Genomic DNA, 21,865 nt, shown 5'->3' on the forward strand with positions numbered 1-21,865 from the left:
TCCCTCTGGGAAACAGCCCAGGGTGGTGGCAGCAGGAGAGGACAGGAGCTCTCCCTAACCTCACCAAGCTGCCCAATAAGCCCAGTTTCCCCCTCCCCACCACCACCCCCCAGGCCCCAGCTGGGTGCTCTCCTTTCAGCAGAAATGCCACCGGGTCAATGGAAAACAGCTGCCATCGTTAGCATGCATGACCTGGATTTTGGAGGAATTAATTAGGGCACAATCAATTAAAGCCTTTCCCTTCCCTAGTCCATCACCGCTCGTGCCCCACGTGCCCTTGCAGGGATAGATGGTGTCCCTGGGGTGCCAGCAACTGGGAGAAGCAGGGACATGTCTGGATAAAACCTCCCCAATCCCATGGGGCCATCACGGTGTTTCGGGTGCTGCTGTAGCCTGTAGGGCACATGGTGGCTTGGCTTGGCGTGGTGTGGTGTGGCATGGCATGGCATGGTATGGCATGGTGTGGCATGCATCAGCTCCTTTTCAGGAGCTGGCAGCATGGGCAGCGCCTGGCACGGCACATTTCCTGCCCTGCCACGGCAGTGCCGCTCGACCGGTGACCGCAGGCGGTGGTGAGGGTGGCGGTGCAGCCTGGGCAGAGCCGATGCAAGCCGGCAAGGAGGAGGAGGGAAGCAGCCGCCAGCAAGGGGAGGCTATTTTTGGCAGCGGCTGGTGTTACGTGAGAGCGGCCACAGGTCTCCTTGTGGCAGCGAGGGTGGGATCCGGCGCTCGTGGGAGCTTGGGCTGTTGGGTTTAGTGGCTGTCACCCATTTTCCTATTGCAATCCAGTGTGCTGGCTCCCAAAAGAGCTCACCGGCACGAAGGAGATGCTGCCGGCGCTGGGATTCCCCCCAGTAAATGCCGCCAGCTCCGACCACCCAGAAACCTCCCGCACCCCTTGGCTCGTGTCCCCCCCCCCCGGCTCTCCTTCAGGTGCCAGCTCTGGGTGCCCCGGGCTCCCGCTTGGCCACGCTGCCTTCCAGTCACCAGCAGCTTTTTGGGGACCCAAGGGACAGCTGGGGTCCCCCTGACCCCTGTACATTCACCGTCTCCCGGGCTCACACCCTCTGCAGAGATGGGGGGCTGATGGGGGGACCCCGGGATGGGGTGGGGGGGCTTCGCCCCCCCCTCAGGTTTCTCTCCCCTTTGCTCTTGCTCTCATGCTCAGCGGGACCTGGGGAGGCAGCTGCCAGGTTAAGACTTCAAACGAGCATAGATGTGACGCAGAAAACCACAGAGGGAGGAAAAACAGCCTGTTCCTGCCCGTCCCCCCTTGCCTGCCTTCCCCGGGCTGGGTAGCAGAGGCGGCGGTGCCCCCGGCAGCCTCCCGCTCAGCCGCCAGCGCCGGGGCGGAGGAGGCGGCTGGCCGTGCCGATGGCAGCCCAGTTGCCCACCCTGCACCTGCTGGTCTTGCTGGGGATGTGGGGTGAGTACGGTGGAGGGCTCAGTGCCGCCAAGGGGTAGGGGGTGTGGGGGTCATGGTCGCTTTACCCGAGCGTACCCGCTGTGCCGGCGGCTCCGGTGGCAGGGATGCGGAATGGGACCCAGCCTTGCCGCAGCCCAGGACCCCTGAAATCCCATGGTGAAACCCCCCGGCTTTCCCGCTGCCAGGCAGCTGGGCGTATTTCGGGGGGGCTCAGCCCTGTGCCCTCGGCTGGGGCTCACCGATGCTCCTGTCTCGGCTCACTCGTGGCACCGGGCCGGGGGTCCCACGTGCCCATCCTGGGCAAGCCCCGAGCACGGGGGCTCAGGCCGGAGAGGGGGAGAGGGGCTGGTGACCAGCAGCGGGACCGCCGAGCCCACACCGAAACGCGGGCAGCGAGGAGAGCACGGGCACGCCTCGGCCAGAGCCACACGTGTCCGGTCCCTCCCGGCTCTGGGGGTCCCCAGGATGCTCGTCACACCCCAGGAGTGAGCCTACAGGTGCTGGGGGGCAGGCAGCCACCCCCCAATCCTCCTTCTCTGCCACCTCCTGCCATCCCCGGCTGCTCCTTGGTCCACATGGCGCAGCAGGCAGCCGCAGGCACCGTGCCGCTCCGGCTCATTGCGGTGATGGTGGGACCATCCGTCGCTGCTTGGCCGTACTCTTCCTACCAGTAGTGACGCTAGCTAGTTAGCGGTAATTAGCAGGTGCCCTTGTCTGTCTTTTTTCAGCCATAATTGTGTACCAGCAGATGGATGGGCAGCCTGGCAGGAAGCGCTATGGCCAGTTGCATGAAGTCGTTTGTATTTATTTATTTTAATTAAAGGCGTGAGGAGGAGGAGCGAGAGCAAATTCACCGAGAAAGCCAGAAAATGGTCTTCTATTGCTAAGAAAAAAACCAGCACGACCCAGCCTCCTCCTCCTCTGGCCCCTAGCACCGGGGAGGGGCATGCGGCCAGCCTGGGGCTTTGTCCCCATTGCTGAGCTTTGGGGACAGAGGTGTCCCCCAAACATTACAGCCGGCTCAGCACAGAGTATGGCATGGCCCGGGAGCTCCTGGCCGCCATCGCCGGCTCCTTTCCACCGGCAGCATCTTTACCCTGGCAAAAGGCTGACCTGAGCCCCCAGAATCGCCTTTTTCCCCCAAAATAACCACCAAGAGGCCAAAAGCCGGGAGCCTCTGCCCTCGGCTGGGGGCTCCGACCTCCCCCGGGGTGAGGAGCAGGACTGACGCCCTGTCCCCCTCTCTCTTGCAGCCATCCCCGGCCATGGAGGAGCCACCCTGAGCGCTGGAGGTGAGAGTGCACAGGGACAAAGGCTCGGGGACCGCGCCGCGGCTTCGTTAGCAGCTCCTCGGCCGTGGCTTCGTTAGCATGGCGGCTGCCAGAGCCGCCTCGGCCGGGAAGCTGGCTCTGCTGCATCGCGGGCTCCGTGCAGCCTAGCATCCCAGCTCAACCCCACGGCACCCGCACGTACCCCCGCAAGCCCCCCTGCCTGCCCGTGCACCCCCCAACACTCCGTTTCCTTCCTGCCCCACTTTGCGAGAAGCTCCGGCTGCCGCCGCGGGGCACGCCGGTGCCGAGCGGCCAGCCTGACTGCAGCGACGAGCCGACAAGGGCTTTTCCAGCCCCGGGTGGAAAACATGCCGCGAAGGAAAGGAAAGCCCCTAATGCCTGTGCTTTCCCCGCAGAGCCCGGCCTGCAGCTCATCGGCAGTGGCTGCCGCTGTGCCGGGATGCTGGAGGTGAAGTGGGGTGGCAGGTGGAGCCGCGTGTGCCGGGACGGCGTGAGCGAGCCCAGCGTGGACGGCATTTGCCAGCGGCTGGGTTGTGGCCCCTCCATCACCAAACCCCTCCAGATCGTCTTTACCAGCAGGAAGGAACCACCAAACGCAGGGCTGCTGAAGTGCACGCGGCCGGCGGCCGCCCCGGCGACGTGCCACTGGGTGCCGGGAAATTGCACGGAATATGTCATCGTCTTCTGCAGCGGTGAGCCTGGACCCCCACCCTGGCCACCCCCGTCCCAGGGGACCAGCTGCCCTGACCTCACCTTTCTCTTCTTGTTTCAGAGCCGGTGAAAACCACCCCCGAGACCCCAACGTCACCGCCGGCCACCAGCCCGGAGCCCACCGGTAAGAGCCCCATCCCTGCCCAGCCCCGGGCATGGCAGAGGGGAGCGGAACGGCAACGGCCAAACCGGGGGGCACGCACAGCAAAGCAAACCGCCCCCCACCTTGCGAGATCGCCTGATCTCATTAATAGTGTTTGCAGCAAGGACGGGGCAATTCAGCTTCGGGTGTGGCGGGCTCGAGGACTTTCTGCTCAAGAGTGGAAAGAAATGTCTTCTCGGTCTGTAACGAGATGCCTTTTTTTTTTCCCCCATCCCCTGCCAGGACCCGCCAGGCTGCGGCTGGTGGATGGGGACTTTGGCTGCTCGGGCTTTGTGGAGCTGCACAGGCAGGGGCTGTGGGGGGCCGTGGCGGAGAGCCCGGGCATCTGGCCGGAGCTGGCCACCGGCATCTGCCAGGAACTCCACTGCGGCACCTCCATCGACAGCCGTAGCTACGCCAAGCCGGAGCGAGGAAGCCACTTGCCGGTCCGGTGGGAGGTGGTGGAGTCCTGCAGGAGCGACCTACTCCTTGACTGCTTCAACAGGACCAGTGCCCGGCGGGGGGAAGAGCCTGCCTTCATCGTCTGCTCGGGTAAGACCTCACCCCAGCGTGGTCCCCGCTCCTTCCCCGGACCCCTTGCTTGCCCCGGCCGAGCGGCCCGTGGTCGCTCTGGGGCCGCGGGCTGCTTTCCCCCTTGCAGAGGTGTGAGAACCCCGGAGATATCGCTGGGCTGGATGCCTGGCCGCAGGCTGGCCGGGCGGCTGAAGCCTTGGGCAAGGCAACAGCCCCATCCCCATCTGCCCCCCACCCCCATCCACCCACTCCTGCTCTTGCTCTCCTGCGTGCGAAGGCAAAACAGGAAATCTCCCCGGTGCGCTCGGTTCCTGGCAGCGGCACCCCCAGCCCCGGGCTTCGAACGCAGCGGCGTTGCAAGTAGGAAAACCCGGGGAGCGAGAGCAGCGGATAGCAAGCGCCGTGTTAGCACCCCAAAACCCAACACGGGCGTGCGGGGTATGGCGGCAGAGCCCGGCACCCTGCTCGTCCATACTTCTCCAGTGCTTGCCACGAGCATCTCCCTGCTGTGAACATCTCCCCTGCCACGAGCATCTCCCCGCGGAGCGGCTTGGTGCCGGTGCCGCAGCATGGAGAGCCAAGCCGCGGGGCGAGGAGCGGGCTTGCTTCGGGTCCTGCCATCTGCCCGAGCTTAAAAGCCCGCCCGTGGGATTTGGGGGTTTAACGGGCCGCACCGCGGCAGCTGGCAGAGCGGGCTTCCACCGCTGCGTTTCCCAGAGGGACAGCTCAAAGCTCCTCAACGCGTGGCCCCGGTACGGCTCGCACGTATCCCGCCGGTCCCAGCGGCACAAGGGGAAGCCGAGATGCCGTGAGCATCCCTGTGCCAAGAGCTGGTCCCGGCGGAAGGAGGACCACGCGCCGGCAGGATGCCGAGCCCCATGGAGGCGGCCGTGATGTCTCCCCGTGGGTCTGACCCCCCCTCTCTGCCTCTCTCCCCCAGGCTCCCAGCCCCAGGCCCTGCGGAGGCTGGCGGCCGGCCCCACGCCGTGCGAAGGGGACGTCGAGGTCTTTCACGACGGGCGGTGGCATGTGCTGTGTGACAATTCTGCGCAACGAGCCGAGTGGGGCAGGCAGCTGTGTCGGGAGCTGCGGTGCGGGAACCTCTCCTCCAGTACCGAAATCGGGACCCCCACTTCGATGGGTGTCACCTGTAAGGGTCACATCCTGCACCTCTGCCACGCCAGTCTCGGGGCTCCCCGGACCTGCTCCAGGACCAGAGTCGTGTGTAAGCCACCGAACCGGGCTCGATCCCCGGGAGCACCGTGGGGATACGGGCAGTGCTGCCTGCAGCACCCGGTGCCGGGCATCCCTGGCTGGAAATCCTACTCCGGCTGGGAGCTGGGATTTCTACGTGTGAACACCTCGGGAATGGGCAGAGGATGTGAGCTCAGGGCAGGGGATGGGGAAAAACTTGCCGGGGCTCCCTGCAGCCCTCCCGGCAGGGCGGTGGGTGCTCAAGCTCCCGGCATCAGCCTTTGCCTGGGCACGAGGGTCTTGTCCAGTGACACCCGTCCTCTCCCCAGGCCAAGACTCGAAGCCGCAGCCCGCCGGCACGGCAGCAGGCACCATCGTGAGCATCTGCCTGGCCCTGCTTCTCTTCGGCATCCTCCTCCTCCTCTGCGGCCCTCCTGCCTACAGGAGGCTGATGAAGAGAAGTAGGTGACGAGCTCTGGAGCTTCTCCTCCTCCTCCTGCTCCGCAATCACCACGCGGCAGCTCCGTGCATCCATCCCTGCCGCTCCCCCCCCCCCCCATCCGCTTTTGGCAGGGGGGGATTTGGGAGATGCACATGCCGCTCAGCCTGACAGATCCCCCCTGCCCCACACGCTGTGGGCACAGAGAGGGGGGGTGGCTGGGGGAACGGGGTGCGTTTTGCAGGGATTAGGCGGCGAGCAGACACAAAAGAGCAGGCGGAGGGTCTCGTGGGGGGGATTACCGGGCAGGGGAGATTATTTGGGACGGCATATGGGGCTGGCGGGGGGGAGGCAGCCGAAGCACGCGAAGCTTGGGGCAGGGGCATTAGCCAGGTCCTGGGAGAGACCCCCCCTCTCACCGCTCGCCTCTGCCTTCCAGTCTCCAAAAAGAAGCAGCGCCAGTGGATCGGCCCCACGGGACTCAACCAGACGGGTGAGGAGCAGCGAGCTGGTGCCCCCCCCCCCCCCCCTACTACTACTACCATGGGGCTGGGGCTGGTTTTGGGGCTGGCTCGGGGGCTGCTCGCCCCCGGACCGCAAGAAGCACCGTGGGGCGGAGGTGTGAGCGGGCTCGCGCCCAGCCCCGGCTCTCGCTTCCTGCCACCACGTTGACTCACGGGCACGATATTAACTCAGCCGGGAGAGCCGAGCCCCGGCTCGCAGCGCGGGAGCGGGTCCCGCTTTTACTCAGCCCCCTTCCCCTCCCAGGCAGCGGGGTGGGTGCGTCACCTTGAACCTGCTGCTGCAGCCCCAAATCCTGCCCCCCCCCCCCCCCAGCCCCCAATCCTGACCCTTCTCCCACCATTTCTTCCAGTCTCCTTCCACCGCAACAGCACTGTCACCCTGAGGCCGCGGGCAGAGGGGCAGCGGGTGCAGGGGGGGGACAACGACTACGCTCAGCCCCCCAAAAAGAGCTCCTACCTCTCGGCTTACCCAGGTAAGCGCAGGAGGATGCCGGGAATGGCTCCTCCGTGCTCCCTTCCCACGCGCGCTGGCAGGGATGAAGACGCCCGGGCAAGAGCGTCACGGCAAAACTTTTGCCGACACCGGGGGAGGCGGCTGTGCCGGGGCTGTGGGGTGCACCCCCAGCCACCATAATGAGACACGTCCATTCCTCCGCAGCCCTGGAAGGCACGTGCAGAGCTTCCAACCCTCCGGACAACTCCTCCGACAGCGACTACGACCTGCATTCTGCCCGCAGAGTGTGATGCCCCTCGACGGAGCTGGGACCCCCTCGGGCTGCCCCCCCCCCACTCCTGCCCACCACCCGGTGTTGTCCCAGGGTGGTCACGCACATGGCAGCAAAGCTGTGCAACTGCTGATGTAGCGGCTTTTCTTGCATTTTCTGCAAGCAACCTCATTTCCTTCGTCAACCGCTTTCCCGCCCTGCAGGCAGAGGTGGGATGCAGCACAAGAAAGGTAAATTTCGAGCAATCCGATCTAGCGAAAGACATCCCTGCCCATGGCAGGGGGTTGAACAAGATGATCTTTGAAGGTCCTTTCCAACCCAAACCCTTCTGCGATTCTCTGCAATGATGAACTGAACGAAGCTGACGGAAGAGATGACAAATACCTGCGCTGCTCACCTTGGAAGAAAGCCTGCCTGCATCCCCCTCCCATGAGTGTGATGGGAGACCTCCGGGGCCAGGTCCCCCCCAACCCCTGCCAGACTCGGAGCCAAACCTGCCCGTGCTCCTCTGTACCCGCTCATGCCGGGCACCAGGCACGCACGGCTCAGCTCTAATCCAGCCTAGCTCAGCTTCGGCTGTGCCCCGGTACCCAAGCACCTTTCCAAGAAAGCTGCTTCTTGCTTTTGAGACTCCCTTGTGGGAGAGTGCAAGGTGCAGGAGGTTTTTAAAGCTATCTGCATGAGTCTAAGAGGCAGCTGGGTTGCAGCAGACTTCATACCTGCACTGAGAGATGAGCAGCCACGCTCATGGCCGTTTAGAGGGGGTTTGCAGACTTCTTCGTCTCTCAAAACCAGGATAACCACACTCCTCCTCCCACCTGGGCCAGGCTGAAAGTGAAATGGGCTGCTGTCTGTCAGGCGCTCCGATACCGGGGTGCTGAGCTTCACGAGAAAGACTGCGAGACCTGCGTCTGCCGGGTTCCCAGGCAAGCTGCAAAGACACGCGCTTGGCTGTGTTTGTGTGGGATGGCGTGAGATTTGGGCAGATGTATAAAGCAAAGCATGGATGTGAGGAGCATGGGGAAGGGAGAAATACCGAGAACGAGTCAGAGATATTTAATAAGCAATAACCGTTGTAATAAAGTTGGTTTTTCTAGTAATTACATCTTTTTCCCTTCTTTCCAACGCTACCAGTGCTGCTCTGTAGACCATCTACTTGCCAGGTGGGGAGGGAAAACACAAGATGGTGCCAAAGGAGGGGAGAGATGGGCTGATGCAGAAGAGCCCCATGCAAATGGGCCCCTCAGGAAAGATGAAAACAAGAAAGCAGGAAAGAGGAGTTTGAAGATGATGGTCCTGCAAGAGGGTGAAAGGTTTTATTGACAAAATCAAGAGGAAGTTGGTGTAAGGATGCCAGGACGGCATAAAATGATCAATAGAAAGTGTCAGCTGGATGCCCCATCATTTCCGAAAGCAACCACGGCCGTGACCCCACATGCGATTCATCAAGTTTTATTACTGTAATTAACCACAGATATGGAATTGTTTCCATCAAACCCCAGAAGCATTTGCCTTGTTCTAGTCCATTAGTAATCTTTCCTTATAAATAACTTACAGGGATACAGGCAGGATTCGTAGGATAAAGTGCTGAGCAAAGCAAATCCCATTTCCATTAATGTTAACTCATTGCTCCATCCATTACCTAGTGTTTTGTGAGAAGGGGGATGTGAGGAAGGCTGTAGCACCCCAAATAACCGCCCCGTTCCCCTGGGCACCGCAGGAGAGGCCGGGGGTACAGGAGGAGGCTGCCGAGCCCCAGCGTTTCACAAAGCTGGGCAGGAGGCACTGACTCCCGCTCCTCCCTGTGACCTGAGGCACATGCCTCCAAAGCAGCAGCAGCCTGAGACATCGTGCTGGCCCAGTTTACTTCAAAAGCACAGATAATATCCATGCATTGAACTCTGGGGAGCTACCAGAGCCTTCATGCCCTTGGCAAGACAGCTCACAGCCAGCCCAACCTGGGAAAGGCTCCCGTGCTGGACAAAATCAGCAGCGGTAAAGAGAGCCACGGATCTCAAGGCCTGGCCCACCCAAGGGGTGGGCTAGCTGCTTCTCCCTGCTACAAGCAGTTACAAATCACCTGCAAGCCGGGCGGGCTCTGCCTCCCGCTTCCAGGAAGGTCCTTGGAAAGCAGTGAGTATTTTGTGTATACTGTCAGAGATTCCCACTGTGTCTTTTGAACACCTGTGAAAAGGCTTAGAATTATGATACTACATCTGTTACCCACATAGCAAAGGACAGGCACACACGGAGCGGTCTCTCTCGCTCACCCACGCACTCTCCCACACACGCAGATGAGGGGGTTCGGCTCTCAGCGGCTGCAATCAGTGCACATCGTTCCCACGTACCCCAGCCGAGTACCCGGATGACTACCTGGCTTTCACACCAGAGGCTGGACGAGCCGATTTGGAAGCGAACACTTCAGCGCACCAGCGATCGTCACAAACCCAACTTAAAGAGTTGCAGCCCGCGGGGACAGCGTCAGCCCGCCTGACGCCCAGAGCCGCTACTGTCTCTTACCCTGCGTAATGCTTTTGCACCTATGGGTCAAAGAGCAACGTTCTCGGTTTGCTCTTCTTCCTCAGTCCACAAAAAGAGGAGGGAGCAGCAAAGGACGCTCTCCCAGGAGTCCTGATTTAGTAGCCAGGCCAAGCAGGGCGCTGAGGGTTTGGAGGTGGGGGGTAGCCAAAGGGCGGGGGCAGTCCAGGAGGATAGGGAGGCTGTGCAGGGATTGGGAAACTAGGGAGAAGGGGCTGGGTCGGGTAGGGACACTGCGGTCTCCCTGCCCCAGGGGGAAAGTAGGCAGGGTACCCGGGTCTGGGTGGCGGAGGAGAGGGGTGAGAGCCAGGAAACGGTGGGGGCTGAGGTGGGCCCCTGGACGGAGACCAGGAATAGCCCGGAGCTGGAGATGAGCCTCCCGAAGGAGGGTTGGGATACCCCGGCACGGAGTCAGCAGCCTGCGCCGGCGGGTATCCGGGACCTGAAGGAGGCTTATAGGGAAACACGGGCTGGGTGCTCGGCTGAGAGGAAGCAACGTGTCCCACGGTGACCGGGGAGCCAGAGAAAGGAGCCGGAGGGAGATCTCCATGGGCTGTGGGGCCGACCGGCATGCTTGGGGCTGGGCTGTAGGGCAAAGGGAAGGAAGGAGCCCCTGCAGGGAAAGGCTGTGGCTTCGGCGGCTCTGTGGGCCCAGGTACGTGAGGAGGCGGTGGCTGCTGCTGAGAGTCCCTGCCAGGCTCCTGCGACGCTTCTGACTTCCTCAGTATCTCCTGCAGCTTTTCAACTCTGACCCGGCGCAAGTGGGACAACTTCCTCATCACGGAAAACTGCTCAAGAAATGTCTCCAGGGGCACCTCACCCTCCAAGAACTTCTCGGCCATTTTCTGGAAGAGAAGACAGCCTCGGGTTCAGCACTACCTCCCTCTACTCCTCTTCTCCAAGCCCAGCTTAGGATTTACGTCTCTCTCAGAGACACACAGAGGACCATCGCACCACACACAAGCAAACAAAGGGCAATCCAATTTTTCGGAGCAAGAACGCCAAACTCCAAAGAGATAATCCTTGATTTAAGGGATTAGGTTTGGGAGTGTAATTACAAGTCTTTGAGGACTAATCACTTGAATTGCTAATGGATTTAAACCTTAAGCTCACCTCAGACTCCTCCTCAATTTTCTGGCTTTCCACCTGCAGGAGATCCAGCAAGGTCTGAGGATGCATTGCTGCTGAAAATTTCTCTGGGGAAACAAAGAGAGCAGCAGAGCAAAACATTAAACACAAAACAGGGAAAAATCATTAGCAAGCAGCCCTGTCGCGCTCTCACAGGAATGCCTTCCTGCCTTGGAAACTGTTGATGCAAAGAGCAAATCTGAAGAGGAAAGAACCTTAGCCACTGCCGCGCTAGAAGGGTTTTTTTGCTGGGATAGCATCCTTGATCCGTCCAACTGAGTTTGACCAGGAAACAGGAGAATATAGATTTTATAGGCAGCAGAGTCCTTTCTGCCACCACCCTCAAGAGTTCCTCTGCTCAACACGGCCAAAGGAAGTAGAAGCAAAAGGGAAGGATGTTGCACTAACTACAGCCCACGTGACTCCATCGGAAAGCATGCAAGATTTGCAGACACTCACCCAGTTTTGCCTTTTGCTCTTTACACCGCTCAGCCAGCTTCTGCAGCTCTTCGTATTTGTTAAAGAGGTCGGTGCGCCCCGTCTCCAGTGGTGCCTGGAACTTCAGGTTCTGCTCGGCCAAGCTCCGGTTGGCGGCAAGGGCCATCTCCCTTTCCAGCTGCAGCTCCTGAACCTGCGGAAGGAGACGTGACAGTCAGCGCGGGCAAAATGCTAACGAAGCCCAGCCCATGTCACGCCATCCCCGCATACCTCCTGGGACTCCAGGGCCAGGCGCTCGATCTCCTCTGCATTTTCCTGCAGCTCCTGGAGCTCCTCCACCGTCCGGTTCCTCAGGGTGTCCATCCTCCCAGAGGAGCTGCAGACTCCTAGGAGGGGGAAAGGAAGTCAAATAAAGATGAGGTTTTCTAAAGCCAGCTCCAAATAGGTACTAATCCGATTAGTGATTTAAAACCAGCTTTGCTAAACTGCTTGAAACGGCTACACCAGAGAAGTTCCCCTGTGCTATAAAGAATCAGCAAGACTGAGGGCAGAGTGAGAAGGAAAACAGATCTACTTGTTCCTGCTTTGGCAACTGACTTTTTTCCTTTTCACAGCGTAGTTGGAAGGATTACTTGTGTGTGCCAGACGGTTTTGTCAAGGAAACACCTACTCACAGCCACTCGATAGCAGGGCGACGTCACCCTGACTCTCAAAACTCCAGCTGGCTTCTCACTGCGTCGTCCCATTCCAGCTTCCCGTTCTGCTGAGCAAACCTCCCCCATCTGCTCGCATCCAACCACCCACAGCCCACACTCACTGGTGGGACCACCATCGCCACCCTTGTCTTCCTGTACCTCACCACCTCTCCAGTTCCTCGGCTCCCATCTCATTTGATGTGTTTTCTTTCCACGTTTTCCTTTCTAGCTACATGGTGCCATTGCTTCCCTCACTTACTGCTGTTACCCTTAGAAAACACGAAGTGATGGCATTATTCATTTGAGGAGAACTCAATCCAATACTTGTGATTTTAAGAATATTACTAAAATCAGAGAAATAATGGATTTTCTGCACTACGTCCGTGACTTATTCCACATAATCCAGGCTGCCTGATATTTAACAAATATCAGACGTTCATGTCACAGGTTTTAAGATGTGGGGTGCAATAACGCGGGAGTACGCTAAAAAACAGGTGAGAAACATGGGAGCAGTGCACTCCCACTGAGAGGGAAAGGGACATACCAAACAGATGGGGATTTCAGCAGTGTCCTAATTGCTTGTGGCTCTTCTACCTTTCACCCAGGTGAAACATCCCAACAGTCTCGCTCTGGGAGCATTGCGTCAGCCTCTGCACATAACACAGAACGAGGAGGTAAGGCTCAGGGTTACCAAATCTCTTTGCCCAGGATCCAGCCAAACCCGTCCAAGTAACAACCACCTAAAAGCTGGGAAATTACCTCCCTTACTACCTATGTACATAACTTCATCACTCTACAAACAGAAATAAACTTATGTTTTGGGGTTTTTTGTTATTAATGAGGCTCACGGAGTGTAAGAGGAAAAAATTAGGAATAGCGACAAACAAGAAGCTCAGTCCCCGACACCGTGCAGGCGTGGAGGTCACTGATGGTCTGGGGGAAGCTTCCGAACAGCCCCCGGTGAGGGTGGGCGCAAAGAGCTGGGCACTGCCTCGGCTCTGGCCAGGCGCCAGCACTGGGCAGGGCTCTCACCTCCGGATCTCACTGTTTTTTAGCAGCATTCCGGTAAGACGCAGCCAGCGAGGTGACACTTGGCCTCTCCGAGAGGAACCACATGGGTCCCCGTGGCTCAGAAAGGCTGGGGCACCGGTGAGGGGCTGCCCGCCGGACTGCTACACCCCGGTCACCCCCTCGATGCTCTGTCCCCGCTTAGAGAAAGCCTCCCCCAGCCCTGGGGGTGCCCACCCAAGGCCTCCCCGTCCCAGCACCCTGGGGGAGCCGTGGAGCGAGGCCAGCCCGGGACCGCTCTCCAACCGGCACACGGCAGAGACCGCTCCGCCAACACCGGGCCCGTCCTGGGCGGTGAGGGTAACGGCAACCAGGAGGCTGCGGCCCACGGAGACGGCGGAACGGGGTTTCCCCCGCGGCTCCCGGTACGAGGCCCGGTCGAGCCCCCCCCCCCCGCCGCCACCGCCACCGCCGCCCGGCGGGTAACGGCTGTCAATCGCCCAACGGAGAGGCCGTAAATGCCAGGGGCAGCGGCAGGGCGGACAGAACCCGCCTTCCCTCAACGAGACACGAGGGTACGGCCCCGTTACCGGCTCCGCCGCCCCCGCCCCACACTCACCGCCGCGCAACCGGGACCCTCCCTCCGCCCAGCGCTTCCGGCTTCCGGCGCGGGAGCGGAAGTGGGCGGTGCCACCGACAGGTTGGGGCGGGGGGGACGACGACGGGCGAGAGGTTGCCCTTCCCGGAGGGGAGGAGGAGGCGAGTGGTACATCCCGCCGCCGCCATCTTGTGGCGGAGAGGCTGGTGGGCAGTCGGGGCCTAGGCCTCTGTGTCAGGGCTACCGTGCCGCTGCAGAGAGGCTTTATTTTATATAGACTAAGTCTGTTTGTAGTAAATATTATGTCTTTGCCTGCCGGTGTAGCTCTCCTCGAGCTGTGACCCGCTCGAGCCTTCACGTCCTACCTGTTTGTGCCACACTGGGCCTGCCCTGACACTCTGGTGCTTTCCCCCAGCTGCCTTCCTTATAATTGACTTTAATTGAGTTTTTCTTTTATGCCTTCCTGGAAGAATTGCCAGTCTGCTAAATTATTTTGTGTGATTATTGATGCATCCTGACGCCGGTCTTCAGCACCATAGCAATTAACCTGGGTATGGCCGGCAGCATTGCCCGACTCCAGTGTGAGCTTGAGCACTGCAAGCAATAGATTTGTCAGCTTCACCTGTCAGCCCCAGGGAGAGTAAAGTAAGGGGCTGCTGCTGCCGGCGAGCATGTGTCCCCCAGTCACCCTGCCTGCCATCAGGGCCGTGGAGGTTTGGAGCGGTGAGGGCAGCTCTGCGGTTCTTCTGTACATTGATTCAAAGTCTCCACGTGAGCCCTGAGCAGCAGCTGCTGCGTGGACACTTTTGTCTTCGCTGGCTCGTTCAGAAAAGCAGAAAGCTATAGAGCCACAGACAAAGATTAGGCGAGATTAATCATTATGACAAGAGTTAAAAGGAGAGCATTACAACAAAGCTTAGCATTGCGTACAGAGCAGGCAGCTGGTTGAAATTCAGGCGTAGCGGGTTTGGGTTGGATTTATGGTGGGATTTGAAGCAGTTTCTGCCTTGTCACAACCTCATCAGCGCCTTGCAGCCGGGGCCTCCCACGCAGGCAGCCTCCTCCTGCAGTTTGTGTTTTGCGGAGATCTAACAGCAAGGAGAACCGCTGCAAAGCCGTGTTGTTCTCCGCGGGTCGTCTCGTGCTGAGTAGCAGCTGGTGCTACAGGCACTCAAACGCCTGTTGTTTCGGGTGACTTGGAATTCTGTTGGCTGTAATCCTGGTAATCCTCTAGCCCTGTGAGAAATGAAAATTAAATTAAATCTTCCTTGACAGGTAAAGGGATGGAGGCACAGTGAGCATGGGGAGGTAAGTGGCAGAAAAGGTGTGGCAGAGCTGGAGATGGGGGCTAAAAGTTGATGGAAGTGCAAGAGAAGAGAGGACAGAGAAGAAAAGGAGGTGAGACAGAGGATATGGAGTGCCGAGCCATGGGCTGTGATACTGCAGCGTAGAGGCAGTACGTACAGACCTCAGCAACGTGCAAAAAATCATGTAAAGGCATTTTTTCCAGGTGGCATAGCTGGAACCAAGAGATAAAAGCAAATCACTCTTGAATACCTGCGTTAGTTCTTCCTTGCATGAAACAGGAAAGTTCCTGAGCAGCATGAGACAGAGGAAGCTCTGATCCTGCCACCCTCTACACAAAGCCAGCCTCCACTTTTCCACCCGTACTTCCGCATTCCCGCAGAGGTGAGCAGGGCTAAGGATTGTGTTAGGATGGGAGAAAGCTCCGTGTTGCCGGATAAGACATGCTGGAGGTGCTGAGGGGAGAGGAACGTGAAGGAGACTGCAGATGGCTGGGCAAGGTCACCCAGCTGTTACAGAAGTGCTGAGGTCCAGGCACATGTCTGAGGAAGGGCACCTCTTGTCCTCGCTGGAGAAACACACCACGTGAGGCCTGTTGACTGTTGTATAATAAATATGAGTCATATGAATCCTAATAGGTACCCTATGGTTTAATCAAGGACAATTTGTTTGTAGCACGGCTGATAACCAGGTCAAAACCCAATGTTCTTGCAAGAAAGGGGACTTGACTTTCCAAAGGGAGATCAATATTTTCAAGGCTTGTTTAAGAAGCAGTCTCCACAGACGTGGAAGGGCTGGAGCACATTTAGTTCACAATTTATATTAAACTGTAAGAACTGAGTAGAGGATAGGATTAAGTTGTGTTCGGATTTGTTCTTTGCAATAAAGGACGTATCCAGTTAAATAATAAAGTGTTACCCAGCAATCAAGAATGTGATAAATGGGTATTTTCTGGTTAACGCTGAAAGATGTGCCCATTATCTGTTTACTAGCATCCTTAATTTGTATAAGAGATGGTTTCAGCTGGTCATTATAATACATCACACAGTTACTTTATCAGGTGAAAGACTCAGAGGCACAAAGGCCAATACCCAATACGCACCATGAACGAAAATGACTGAAAATGGGTAAGCATTCAAATTACACCAAGTACCAAATTTCAAGTGTGCACACCAGCTGAGCAGTTCTGGATCAACAGAGTGCTTGTGGCTTAGGACGAAGCAGGCAGAAAGGAGTAAAATGTTTTCGGTAAGGAGCATTCAGCTACAGAGCCAGCTTCTGAAGCAGCTTAGGTCAGTTTGAAGTCCTACTACCCTGAGGAAATGAAGCTGTAATCCAGAAAGTGTTTTGGAGTGAAAGGGAAACTTTCCGGAGTCTCCTGCTATTGAGCAGGAGCTCATTAGAGCAGCTGATGTCATTTGCAGCTCCTTGGGCTCTGAAGTAGAAGGTGGCAGTGTCAGACTAGAGAACAAATGAACACAGAGTCAGTGAAAGGTTAAAAAAACCAAACAACCCTCATGCGCAAAGTTGATTTCAGCAATCCTGATTGTTTGTCAGATTTCACCTTTTGTTTATTATCTGGCCAAGTTCATTTGTGGTTTTGGTTGAATGTTCCTTCTGAGCCCAGGAGTCAAATGAAATTTGGAGCATTTCCCAAAAGAAGGAAAAAAAATTGATAGTGCTGTTCTTTTTTCTTTTAATGTGATGCTGTTTGTTTTCAAGACAATGTTATCTGTGTTCCTCAACAGGGAAGGATTCAGATGACAGAAGAGCCTTTCTCAGAATCCCACCCATCTTTTAATTGGGAGTTTATCAGAAAGCACCATTTCTCACAGCTTTTCTCAGCACCACCCCACAGACGTACCCCTGGCCGTCTGTCAGCTCACAGCCGCTCGCCTCTCACACGAGCGAGCCGCAATCAAACCAGTTCCCTTTCTGCACTTGCCCTTGTACAACTAGGAAGCTTTGTGGTCCATGTGGTCCAGCCACTATCTAGGCAGCCCAGTCATAGAATAACTTTCACTGATTTAGTAACCACAGACCGAGGCTGCCAAAGGTGTTAGTCACCATCCAGGATCACCCACAGCAGGTGGAAAGAGCTGGCCTGACCACCCAGGGGTCCTACCCCAGCACAAGTCCACCCACCACCAGCTCAGCAAGGATCAGCCTACATCTCTGGGGGCTTCCTTGACAACTTCAGCAAATATTCTTACATCAAATCATAGGGGTTTGACACCTCAGGAGCCTCAAACCGGACCTCTCTTCTGTCTGCCTTTGTGCCTTTCATCTGGTGGTTCTAATAAAGCAACTGTATGATGTACGATAACGCCTTTATGGGAGGGACAGGAAAGACCAGGAACAGGGACTGGAAAACAAGTTTGCTTCCTTAATCTACAGTTACTAAGATAAGCTATATCTCAATAAGGTGATTTTTTTTTTTTTTTTTCAGGCTGAGCTTTTCAAGCCTGCACAGATAAAGTTCGGGCGGTTCCTGAGCTTAGTCAGCAAAGCCCTTTGCCATACAGAAAGTCTGAAAATTCATATACGGTCCTGTTTGGCCCAGGGGGTGAACCCTATGACAGTTAAATGCATCCTAAGTGTTGTTGCCTAATCTCATACAGTTCCCACTGAGACTTTCAGGCACCTGGCCATCAGGATAGGTCATATAATTTGCAACAGTCTCCCGGCCTAGCGGCCGTTGCATTCCTGACAGGGATCCACACACAGGGATTGATTTGTTTGCCCACTCGGAGCCATCCGAGTGCCATCTTAGAGCCAAGGCAGCTTTTGGCGGTGCCGGTCTCCTGTTGTTTATGACCTAGATTGCTCAGGGTATCATATGAATTGCCTCCAGCACATCTCATGTTGCCTTTAGAGGGACTGTCTCTTCGCACACGAATTGCTGCCAATCACTGGAAGCAGCAAAGGATAAAACATTCCTGTCAGCAGTCCTGCACCGCCTCAGCTGCGGCCCTTCTCTGCAGGGGGGGGGGGTTCAAGGTCACCACCCAACTCTTCTGCCTTTGCAGTCGACCACAAGCACTTCAACCACCAGCTGTCCGCCCACCAACCAGTCCATCTGGTGCTGCTGGGTACTTGATTTTAGTGCTCCTTATGAGTCATTTAATGCTTCTGCATAGCCCAAGCTCATCGTGAGCCCAGGTAGAGCCTCTGCACGCAGGGAGTCAAATGCAGCCTTACTTAAATCTCAAAACAACAGACTTTAAAAATCTTACATTTTTCTGGCCACAAGCATAACTCTTTGGGGATTTTATTGAACAGGAATCCTTAACCCAGCCACAGCTGCATCAGGAACAGGCAAACCAGAACTAAAAGCCTCCAGATCCATCCCTCCAGCTGGTCTTCATCTGCTTTTGGAGAACACGGTGAGGATCTCCGCATCGTTTGGTGCCCTCTGCCGCCAAGCAGAGCTACAACAGAGCGGCCACCCTCTGCCACCCAACCCCGTGCCCAGTACGCCCCAGTACCCGGCCAGTACCCCACTGTGTGCCACAGGCTCTGCCTGCTCCCTGCTCTCCCCTCAGCCACCTTCTCTGCCACGGTGGGGATGCAGCAGTGGCGTGTTTCGAGCTCTTTGCAGCTTGGTTTTGAGTTTCCTCAGGGTTCCCCTGCTCCCTTTGGGGCAGATTCTTCCAGAATCCTGCGTGTCTCATTCCCTCCGTTTCTCTACCAAGGTTGGAAACATCCAGGTCAGCAACCAGACCATTGGCCTGAGCCTGGATCCTTTTTGTACTGCACCCCCTTCGATGGCATCCTGAGCCTGGCCGGCCCCAGCATCGCTGCCTCCGGAGCCATCCCCGTCTTTGACAACACGATGAACCCACCAGGCTGCTTGTGCTGCTGATTTCCCACCCCCCTCCCACTCCAGGGCCTGAGGCTGGAAGGATGTTAAGTGGTAGATGGGTCACACCACATCTGCCTCCAAATTCTCTGGAGCCGTCAGCATCAGCCACTACCGCTTCCAGCCCATGAAAGAGCAAGCCCGTATGTATCTCCAGCAAAATCCTTCCCCTAGGAATTAGCCATCAAGATTGAAGGGAACGATGACGCCAAGTCCGTGTTGAGAGCTGTGCAGTGCCCAGAGCAGGGGCTGGCTGACCTGCTGTTAAACCTTCCCTCTCGTCATCAGACAGGGTTTTCTCATCTGACAAAGTGTTTCCGTAGCCCTATCGGAAAGTCATTTTGCACCCTGAAAGTGATTATTTTCCACCCTCCCCCATTTCTTTTGTTCTTTAATAGTGCTAAACATTTGTTCTGAGATTTTTCTGGTGCTGAATTCCACAACTTCTTCATTCTGTGTGTAATGATACAGCCAAAAATCAATTGTCTGAATACACTGAATTGCCTGTCTGAATACACACGGTTTTTTTATTGGCTCCTAGTGATGGGATCTATTGACAGAAGAATGAGCTCCTCCCCAAACCTCTCATAATTTGACAAATTATTTCCTTCCATTGAAAAAATGAAATCCTGCTCCTCAGGGATTACAACTTTGCACATGGAGCTCTGTTTCAGGAACAATTGCGTGCAGTAAGGGGTCTGCAGTAAAAAAGTGGAAAATTGCTTCAAGTCTTCATTACACGATACAATCCCTGAATCTGGGATACAGTTTGGGTGTTCAGAGAGGCCAGCTCACCTCGAGGCCCATATATCAGCCCAGAAACACAGGACATACCTTTTTATCCAAATGGAGCAGGCTTTCAGCTGCTGCAGCTTCTCTAGTCCGTTTGCTGCTCTGGGCAAGGGAGCTTTAATTGCTGGCAAACCTGTTGCTGCCAGGGTGACCGGGTTACAGAAAAAAACAAGTTATATTTCTCTAACATTACAAAACAAGTTACATTGCACTAAAACACTGGTCCCGAGCATGAGGCTTTTCCAGCTTGTTTTTTAAATACAAGGAGAGCATTCACCCCAAACATCCTCTTTGCCCAGAGAGAGGACTGCCACGAGAGCACAGGTTAGTCCCTGCCTTCTGTGCCCGGAGAAGTTTATGTTATGTCTGAACGTGCTGACTGTTTGGCAAAAGAAGAGAATTGAATTGATAAACAGTTCTTGAAAAGTTTGTCATTTTTGTTTCCTATAATGTTCTGGCAGAAAAGGAAAAAAAAAGCAAAACTTCACAGCCCCAAAATCAAGAGAGACCAGGTTGAAGTGAAGTGTGACAGCACATCCAGACTTCAGTCCCCAAAGCCCAACTCGCTAACTGGCTCTGAAGGAAGAATTTAACACTGGAAATGTTACTGCCCTTCAGCTTGCCATTTCTCAGAGAAGTTTCTCTGTCCCTTACCAAAATCAAGGCAGGATGACAGCACAGAAGGACACCTTGGAGGCAGCTCACCCCTACATCACCCCACCCTAAGCAGATAGGTTCTGCTGAACGAATGTTCTCACAAATAGAGGAAAGTCCACCCCAGCATCACCCAGACCTCCATCCCTGCCCGAGGAGAGGGGGCAATTACCTCCCCGCTCCCCCACCGCACCCGCCGGTTACCTCCCATTCCCTGCTGTGAGGTTGGACCGAGGACCATTTCCACTTCCCAGCAGGACCTTCCTCTCCATCACAGGCTCTCTGATGTGGGAGCCACACCAACACGCACCCGTGGCTACTGGCTTTGCGGAGCTCCGGCCACCACCTCCCGCAGCCCACGCCGGCTCCTGTGGACCTCCTACGGCGTTATCTGTCCCAGCATGGAGCACATGCCAAGCCCAAGGGCTCCTGAGCAGCCTCCTTGGAGGAAACCACGGGTCTCAATCCTTGGAGGGCAAACGGGTGGGAAGGTGTGAGCTTTGACAGCTCTCCAAACTGCTCCCCAAAAGCACTGCCATTGAGGGGCCAGGCTCTGCAGGGGTACAGCCTCTGCCTTCCACCAGCACCAAGGCACAAGGAAACTTGCAAAGGGCTCCCAGCACAGGGCAATCAAGCAAAAGCCGGGCAAACCAGCCAATCTTAACTCTGAATCTCCCTTATAGACCAACAGGATTTGCAGCAGCTGTCCCTAATATCTGCAGCAGCCTGGGTGAATCACCCTGAGCCATGCCGGTGGAGCAGTGAAACCCCCTGTTGTGCTGCAGAGGAATAGGGTTTGCCCAGCGGGAACAGCCTCTTCCCTGCGTGCAGACACCCGGGGTATTGGGAAAAAGAAATGCAATCTAACAGCCCATCGGAGCAGTCCTAAGGCAGCTGGCTATGGCAGCTTCCCCACCAAGGGACGCGTCCTCGAGCGCTCTGCTCCGATAACCTTTTACCAAACAAAAAAAAATGTTTTCCACGTGTAGCGCAGCAAGGACGTGTTTGCAGTGGACCAGCCCCTTTGCTGGGGCTGCTCCTTATCTGAGCTCGTATTCATCAAAACGTGCTGCTGCCCTGTACGGGGTGAGGGAGCAAAGCCTGAAGTAGATGCTGTTGTCTAATCTCTGATTTTCTCCGTAGTTTACAGTTACCTGCAGGCACAGCCTGGCTCAGGAGGCCAGTGGGGAACACGATGCCAAGGCTCCACGCAGGTTTTTTTAGGCTGTGGCCTCCTGCCAGGTCCAGACTTTCCATTTTGGGGGTCAGCCAAGACCTTCTCCTTTCCAGACCCCCACCCCCAAAATGAATGCATCGCATCTTTTTTTGCTCAGGGAGAATTCAGTGTTTCATCCCTTTTCTCCCAACATCATCCCAACCATCAGCTCCTACCAGGTTCTTATTCATTTCATTCCCCCACTGCCATTTAGCATCTATCCTCAATTCTTTTATTCTTCACACCTGGGGTGAAACTGGTACCGAGGGAGGAAAGCCAGCTCCAGCCCATATGGTGCCCCTGGGCAGGCTGGTCCCCAGCTCGGTGACACAGGGCCTGGCTTTGTTTTCCTCCAGGACAAGGTGACCGTACCAGCAGCCACATCTCACGCACGTGATGCTGTGACGGAGGTCAGGACGCCTGGTCCAGCACCGGGCATCTCTGACGCAGGCCAACGCGGGCGACCTTGGTATCATTCAACCACCGGCATCCTGAGCTGGTCTTTCCCCCAGCTGGTCCCAGTTACGCCTCCTAGCTGGTCCCAGTTCCGCAGGTAGCCCTGGGACAGATGGAGGCGGATGAACCCCCAGCGTAAGGACAGGGACCTGTTGGAGCAGGTCTAGAGGAGGACCACGAAGATGATC

General features: G+C 56.6%; 2 protein-coding genes across 2 annotated transcripts; one reads left to right on the forward strand and one right to left on the reverse strand.

The window, feature by feature from the left end:
• The first annotated feature begins 1,326 nt into the window (after window positions 1-1,326).
• Window positions 1,327-7,735, forward strand: CD5 (CD5 molecule). Its single transcript, XM_049820359.1, has 10 exons — window positions 1,327-1,426; window positions 2,680-2,718; window positions 3,114-3,410; window positions 3,491-3,553; window positions 3,815-4,123; window positions 5,046-5,330; window positions 5,629-5,760; window positions 6,178-6,231; window positions 6,613-6,735; window positions 6,921-7,735. The coding sequence occupies exons 1-10, from the start codon at window positions 1,375-1,377 to the stop codon at window positions 7,004-7,006; spliced, it is 1,440 nt and encodes a 479-aa protein (XP_049676316.1). The 5' UTR covers window positions 1,327-1,374; the 3' UTR covers window positions 7,007-7,735.
• A 387-nt stretch (window positions 7,736-8,122) lies between these two features.
• On the reverse strand, window positions 8,123-13,470 carry VPS37C (VPS37C subunit of ESCRT-I). Its single transcript, XM_049820369.1, has 6 exons — window positions 13,414-13,470; window positions 12,331-12,436; window positions 11,362-11,477; window positions 11,113-11,284; window positions 10,639-10,721; window positions 8,123-10,370 (listed from the first exon to the last, which is right to left on the reverse strand). The coding sequence occupies exons 3-6, from the start codon at window positions 11,452-11,454 to the stop codon at window positions 9,624-9,626; spliced, it is 1,095 nt and encodes a 364-aa protein (XP_049676326.1). The 5' UTR covers window positions 11,455-11,477; window positions 12,331-12,436; window positions 13,414-13,470; the 3' UTR covers window positions 8,123-9,623.
• Between the last annotated feature and the right edge of the window lie 8,395 nt (window positions 13,471-21,865).

This window comes from Accipiter gentilis, chromosome 17 (assembly GCF_929443795.1).
Source record: "Accipiter gentilis chromosome 17, bAccGen1.1, whole genome shotgun sequence".
Taxonomy (NCBI): domain Eukaryota; kingdom Metazoa; phylum Chordata; class Aves; order Accipitriformes; family Accipitridae; genus Astur; species Astur gentilis.

Coding starts and splice junctions, on each gene's coding strand:
- CD5 (XM_049820359.1), top strand. CDS start 1,375: ATGGCAGCCCAGTTGCCCACCCTGCACCTGCTGGTCTTGCTGGGGATG. Junction 1,427..2,679: donor GGTCTTGCTGGGGATGTGGG/GTGAGTACGGTG, acceptor TCTCTCTTGCAG/CCATCCCCGGCCATGGAGGA. Junction 6,232..6,612: donor CACGGGACTCAACCAGACGG/GTGAGGAGCAGC, acceptor CATTTCTTCCAG/TCTCCTTCCACCGCAACAGC.
- VPS37C (XM_049820369.1), bottom strand. CDS start 11,454: ATGGACACCCTGAGGAACCGGACGGTGGAGGAGCTCCAGGAGCTGCAG. Junction 10,722..11,112: donor AGAGCAAAAGGCAAAACTGG/GTGAGTGTCTGC, acceptor TTGTTTCCCCAG/AGAAATTTTCAGCAGCAATG. Junction 10,371..10,638: donor AAATTGAGGAGGAGTCTGAG/GTGAGCTTAAGG, acceptor CTTCTCTTCCAG/AAAATGGCCGAGAAGTTCTT.